This window comes from Halyomorpha halys, unplaced genomic scaffold, assembly GCF_000696795.3.
Source record: "Halyomorpha halys isolate HHAL.00 unplaced genomic scaffold, Hhal_1.1 Scaffold675.1, whole genome shotgun sequence".
NCBI classification, from domain to species: domain Eukaryota; kingdom Metazoa; phylum Arthropoda; class Insecta; order Hemiptera; family Pentatomidae; genus Halyomorpha; species Halyomorpha halys.
In genome coordinates, this window is record NW_027111983.1 from 160615 (window position 1) to 167699 (window position 7085).

Here is a 7085-nt window from a genome sequence, read left to right on the forward strand (position 1 = left end):
TACGTTTCTTTTTATTTAAAATGTCTTTATTTTGATCATTTTTTCTAATGAAAATCGTGTAATTCGAATGTAATAGTCGACAAAAGTCAATGCAACAAAAGAACAAATCAACGTATTCCGACGTTTGTCGCTTCTTTTGTTTACCAACCATTTACACAAGACTTGGATTTGCGACAAGTATCAAACGTGTAGATCTAGTATTAAAATACACACTACATTACGGGAACAAAAACAGATTTAGCCACAACATTCTCAAACTATCGATAATGACATGCTTTATCACGAAATGTATGAAAGTCTCTGATAGTTTCTAATACGGCAAACCCACTTTTTAAGACTTTGTTCTTAACAGGGGGGAAAAAAACTAATTAAGTAGTCATTATAAAATCAGGAACTTGAGACCCGCAATACATGAAGGACCACGTTACCAAAAAGCGTAGGTTCGCTTCTTGAGTAAAAAGCGCAATGGGTGTCAGTGGTGTAGTAGTTCCCACTCTGTTTTTTCCAAAAATCCTATATATTAATAGGCGACCCGTGTTTTTTTCTGACTCAACAATGGCAGAATGGGTTTCAAATAACTGTCAAATAAATACCTTGTAAAGGGGTAGGGGCATTCTGGATAGCCCAATGTTAGTGTTCCCACACTGGAAAATGGTAATCGTTTCCACACTGGAAAATGGTAAACGTTCCCACACTGGAAAATTTACGACTAAACCATGGTTGGATGTAAACAAATGCTAGCTGACACCTACTATAGTGAGCCGTCACTAAAAAAATATTTCCCAACCTCTAAATTCCTAAAAAACTGTCTATTCCTCAGAACTATCTCACAATGGATTCCATTTGTTAATTCAACCTAACTCTAACTTTTATAAAACTGATCCTCAGATTTCTAGACAGGAAAAATTAATAGTGATATGAATTAAGAATTGGTTGAAAGTAAGATATTTAATTTAAAGAAGCCAGATACAAATAAATAACGATTTATTATTTATTTACATTGAAATGATTAGTGAGCGAGGATGGTAGAATGGCCGATGATACCAGGAGCAGCGATGGTGCGAGCAGCAAGGGCTGGGACGCCATAGCCCCAATGGGCACCACTGTAGGCCAGGGGGGCGGCTACGGGAGCACCGTAGGCGAGTGGTGCAGCGTAAGAGGCAGCGTAGGCTACGGGGGCAGCGGCGACAACTGGAGTCTCGACGATGGGGGCGGTGTGAGCGATGGCCTTGACTGGAACTGGAACAGTCCTGTGGACGGGCACAGGCTCCTCGATGGTGTAAGGCTGGCGGACCACGTTGACCTGGGTGGGGCCGACCTGAACCTTAGGCAGCAGGGGGGCGGCTCCCAGCAGGCCGGAGGCGGAGGCGGCGGCGAAAGCGGCGAAGAGAACAACCTGATGAGAATATAATGTTAAGATAAGGAGATAATAACAAGAAAAGAAAACAGTTCATAAGAGAATGGGTAACCAGATAAATTCGGGAACTTGGAAGGATTTGTTCTTTAAAAATCGTTAAATTATTTCTATTTACCACCTACAATTATACGTGATTTACTGACTACATCTTCAATCAGAGAATAGTGGTATATAAACTTAAATAGACAACCTTCAAGCACTTCTGTAAAATTCTACTATATCTTATTGTGGCACTCTTCTTCCATATGAAGGGTCGTATATATTTGGATTTCATCCGGCTATTGTCTATATTTGGGCAATAAATATATTTATATAATAATATTAATATCATGAAGAAGAGTTAACTAAGAACATCCGAAAATTTAATAATTTATTCGAAACAATTCATGAAGCGATTTTTAAGAAAATGACACAACATTAAAATCGTAATTTTTTTTGTACTAATGTTGTTTGGTGTTTTTTAAAAAATAAATTAAGTTGCCAATAAAGAAGAAATATACTTATTTAAAAAAAATCATATTAACTGTAATCATTATTGATGTTAGGTAGTTGTATTAGATGAAGTACCTAAAGTTACATAGACTTATTTAAAAAAAAAAAAGTGAAGTCAAGTAAAACATGTTGTTACTTTCATATTTTTATTAAATATGAATACCTAAGTCATACATAAACTGTTTTAAAAATTGATAATTAAAACTTTCCCTAACTACATTGATACTTATAGGGCTCACTAATATGAAATTTGTCTTATTTGAATATTATATTTTGATAAAATGAAGCGGTATTAAAATTATTTCTATTAAAATCTTACTAATGATATTAATTAATTTGAAGATTTTTTCTTTCTTAAATTAATTGAAATTTTAGTTAATTGTTTAAAGTTCAATTTAAAGTATTAGCACCTGTAATTCAATCCAACACGGAATGTTGATTAACGAAAATTAGTGATAATCTGATTTATCATCTTTTTTTTTAACAGTAATTTTAATGGTAAGTCTTAATTTTAGAAATTACTGTAAATTCCTTTTAATGATGATTGAATCCAATTTCATTTATTTACGAAAGAAAAACACACAACATTTAATTAAGAAAATTTACGAAGTTTCAATATTTACATTTTTAAACAATTTTATTTCGATGTGAATCGGTCACCTTTTTAATTAATTATGGTTTGTTGATGAACTTACCAAGTATTGCATGTTGATTTGCTGGACGATACGAACAGTGCTTGGGTGGAGCCCCAACCGCGGTTATATAGTCAACGCCCGACCTTGCCTCGGCTCCCACCAACCAAAACTTTTTGTTTGGCAAAAGTTGAAATTGATCAGTCCGTTGCCTTTAAGTCGAACCAGGAACTAGGAACTCTAGAAGCTACACCCAAAAAATCCTGATCAGATTCCTTGTAATAACTAAATAGAATTACACATACCCATTTCAAACGTTATATGATTTTTTTTTTTTTTTTTTTGACTAAATGTTTTAGGATTTTCAATTTGTAAATTCTGAAGTAGCTTAGATTTGGTGAATTATTTTACTTCAGTATTCCCTGAACATGTTTGAATAGGAAAAGCTGAGTTAAAAGTTTTACGGACTGAAAAAAAACAACATCAAAATTCATGAATAAAATATCATTCTTTTGTGTGGAGAAAATGAAATTTTTTTCATCATACGGGATTGTTTTTGCACCATGTTTTATTTTGAAGCTGATTCAAAAATTTCACCTTTTAAACGTATTGAAGACAGCTACAATGTAAATAAAACACATTAGTGAGTTAATGTATTGTATCACTTCCCGATCTAACTTGTAGGCCTTTGAATTGTGTTATTATGTTACATTATTAATTAACTATTTTAAATGTGTTAGATGTTAGCATTTGGGATATAGCGATCGGAAAATATTATGGATTCCCTAGGCATCTATACATCATCACCTGCCTGGGAATTAGCTCTAAGACATTTGATATTATTCATCTTTTTTTTTAGCATTTATTTGTGTTTTAAATTATTTATTCATTTCTTTTAACTTATTTATTCATTTATTTTAACTTATTTATATGTTTTAAAAATATATTTATTTGTTTTTTAATGGTACGACTATTGCGATTATTCCATTTTTAATTTATTTCTATATTTATATTTATTGATAATTTTTCTAAGTGTAGACTACATTTTTGTATCGAATTGAACGAGTGTTATGGAGCACTGGAGAAGGGAGGTATGAGAGCGTGGAATAGAGAGACTAGAAGATATCGTAGATAGGTTTGAAAACAAAAAAAGGAATAGAATGAATAAGGAAAATGTAATATAACTTTATGCGAGAAGAAGGATGAAAAACTATAAAAAAAAATATTTGAAATATTTTGTATTTAGGTTACAGTTAATTTTTGTTTGAAAAAAGAAAAAGTAGAAAACAAGTTTTATTGTATCTTTTGAAATATATACTAGTGTCTATATATTCAATCATGGATTTATATGTTTTAAAACATATAAATCATAAAACATTTAAACACATGCCGTGTGTTTTCCCAACCCGATGTATTTGGGCAGCATTTCTCTTTGGCAGTTATTTACCATTATTTTTTATTACTTTCTATCCAAGTTTCACTCAGTTTGAACCTTCACCATTATCATTATAAGATATCTTAATTAAAATGTTCAAAAACTGGTTATCATTTCATTTCTGGCACTATCTTTTCACTTTTCGCCCTTCTATCTTGGTGTAGCGTCAAGATACAATTTTGAAAATAGCTCGATTCAAGGAGAATGAAGTGCTGAACATTTCTCTCATTTACAGTATGCAGCTACGTTTTTTAGTTTTCGAGATATTTTAAGGGTAAGGAAAAACACATCGAACGTAGCACCTCACCACTTCCGTTTCATCTCTAGTGTTCCCTAACGTCACGAAATCAATTTACTCCTGGATAATTGTTTTCCCTTGAGTTTTAATACATTGGTAGAGAAGTTTCGCTTTAAAAGTATGTTAGTGAACAGCTCTGTATCCAGAGGGACTTCCTATCTGTCTTGGAGAAACGTTCTACTAGTTGATTTTTAGAACATGTTACTTTATTAAAATATTTTTGATTCAATTAATTAATTTTATATAATTCCGATAAAGTTATTTCAAAGTAACTTAAATTTAAATTGACATAGTTCATTATCACAACAATCATAGCTATTCTGTTAGTGAAGATTGTTTTTTATTTATTTAATGTAATTTACAACTGTACAAAATAATACAATAAGTAAATATGTTGTATGTTTCATATACACTTGAAACTCTTGGGAAGGAACCACCCATCGGTGGTACTTCAAACATTAATTTAAATTAGGCCATCTTCTTTTCAGACGCTTCGGAGGATTATCAGGGATTGTTAAGGATGAAAGATTAAGAATTAATGAGTTAGGATGGTTAAGGAGTTTGGAATGAAAAGACGCATATCTGTTTTGGGTCAAATCTGCAACGAATGGGATGTTAAGGTCTTTGTGAATGAGTTTATTTGTAACGTAATAAGGAGCATCAAGGATTTTGGATTGTAAGGATTGGATGCGGGAGGAATTTGATGGTTTGGTGGAATCCCAGAGCTCAACTCCATATGTCCAAATTGGTCTGATTATCGTAGTGTATACTAATGTTTTGCAGTGAATGTGAAGTTTAGAGCGTTTGTCAAGTAAGTGTTGTAGCAATCGGAATCTACGAGCAGTTTCTTGTCGTTTCAGTCTTGTGTGTGGATTCCAAATAAGTCTCTTGTCAAGATGGAGTTCTAAGTATCGAATCTGTTCAATAGTGAATAATTATTTCAGTAATTTCTCAGTTTACGAAAAAAAATTGAAACAGTTATTCAAAACAGTCTAAAAGGGTGGTCCCTTTCTCTCCACATAAAATGTAAACTTGATAACATGGCAACAAATTGGTACACCAATGAAACTCAAGGTACCACTTCAGCAGTATGTTAGTACTATTACTAATAAATTATAGGTTGGGCTGTCCGTAGCTCAGGTGGTTAGGCGCACGTCTATCTATCTGAAATCTGCGAGCAGCGCCGGTTTGAATCCGGTCTGGAACATTTACATTTTTCATTGAGTGGCGGTCTCACAAAATGAAAAACTTGACTCCCTACCATCGTTAGAATAGATTGGTCAACTGTAGATTACCTCTTTCTCCCTCTCCTCTCCCCCCCCCCTCCGCTCCTCTATGTCAAAAGGCTGTATAGGACTCCTTGGCAATATAGGCAGTCTTTGGCCAACGAAAGGGGAAAAATGGGTAATAGAGTATATGGCAATTAAAAATAAATTACTTATATGTGCAAAAACTATTTCACACAAATGGTGTGTTAGGTGTGATTGTGACGACAAATGGTGGATCAGAGGAGCGAGTTGTTGGTGTGAAGGAACACTTATCAGCTCCGTCGTAAAGTTGGAAACCTAATAAATTTATTAACAAGCCTCATAGGAGCCATTTTTGGCTAAATCCGTTTGGCTTATCCTCACCCCACCTGACACAATCTCATTTTATGGACTTGGTAAAATGAAAAAAAAAACACCAATCTTCTATCACGTTCAGATAATCCACGAATTCATGATATGTAATACTTTTTGTTCCAAAAAAATTTAAAAATATCTTTCATAGCACTTAAGATTAACCTATTAACTACAAAATTCTGTGGGATCAAAAAGACTTTTTGACAAAACAAATTCTCCAGATCGGACCCTACTAGGTCATTCAGAATTTTTTGCTAGAAAAAACGTATTTTTAATTTTGTAAGTGACTTTTTATTGCCTTCAAATCCAGTAAGTCTGTACTTAACTTATCAGAAAGAGGGAAAATTCTTCTTTTCAGAGATACCAAAATAACTCAATTTGGTGAAAATATTCACAAGAAATAAATGTATCAAGATGTAAAAATTTGGAAACTTTTTTTAGTATGTGACAACTATTTCAAAATTTTATTTAGTTTGAGATTCGTGTAAAGGGTTTCTTGTAGTGCTGAATCGGAATGCTAAATTAATTTTGTGTCTGAACATTTTTTAACACACTATATGTTTGTTTTTTCATTTTATTTCCTGTATATATATATATTTTTTTAATACTCTTGTTTTTTTTTGTTTTTTTTATGAAAAATTAATTGAAAGGTCTTATCTAAAAAGTCCTGAATCACTGGTCTACAAATAGAAACATTTTAAATTCCATTCAATAGTTTGCACTTTTTCTTAACTTGAAACATTTATTACTCGGATATACTTCGATCAAATTTAAATTTCTTGATACTTTTGGAAAGAAGTGTTTTTTGCCTTTCTGATGATTAAAGTAAAATATATATTTGCAAAGTTCGAAGGCAATAAAAGTCACTTAACATTTATTTAAATAATTACTAATACATTTTTGTGTATCCTAATTCAAATAATTGTTAGATTATAAAGTACTTCCGACACTATTAATTTGAAATTGATCTGTTGAGTTTGCTAGGTGCTAAAAATTTTTGTTGAATTTCGTGTTACAAAACTGATGTTACTTTATACCACATATTACTAGTAATTTATAGAGAAACTGTAAGTGCTGGAAGACAACGGAGTTCATTTCCTGTTTCAATACACAGAAAAAACTTACTATTGGCCAAAATAATAAATCAAATTTCAAAAAGTTTCATTTTTATATAATTTAAATATTTTTA

The 7085-nt window shown here is 32.2% G+C and overlaps 1 protein-coding gene across 1 annotated transcript; it reads right to left on the bottom strand.

The window, feature by feature from the left end:
- Window positions 1–967: 967 nt before the first annotated feature.
- Window positions 968–2699, bottom strand: LOC106685266 (cuticle protein 16.5). The gene is made up of 2 exons (XM_014427834.2): window positions 2605–2699; window positions 968–1396 (listed from the first exon to the last, which is right to left on the bottom strand). The coding sequence occupies exons 1-2, from the start codon at window positions 2614–2616 to the stop codon at window positions 1010–1012; spliced, it is 399 nt and encodes a 132-aa protein (XP_014283320.1). The 5' UTR covers window positions 2617–2699; the 3' UTR covers window positions 968–1009.
- Window positions 2700–7085: the final 4386 nt, after the last annotated feature.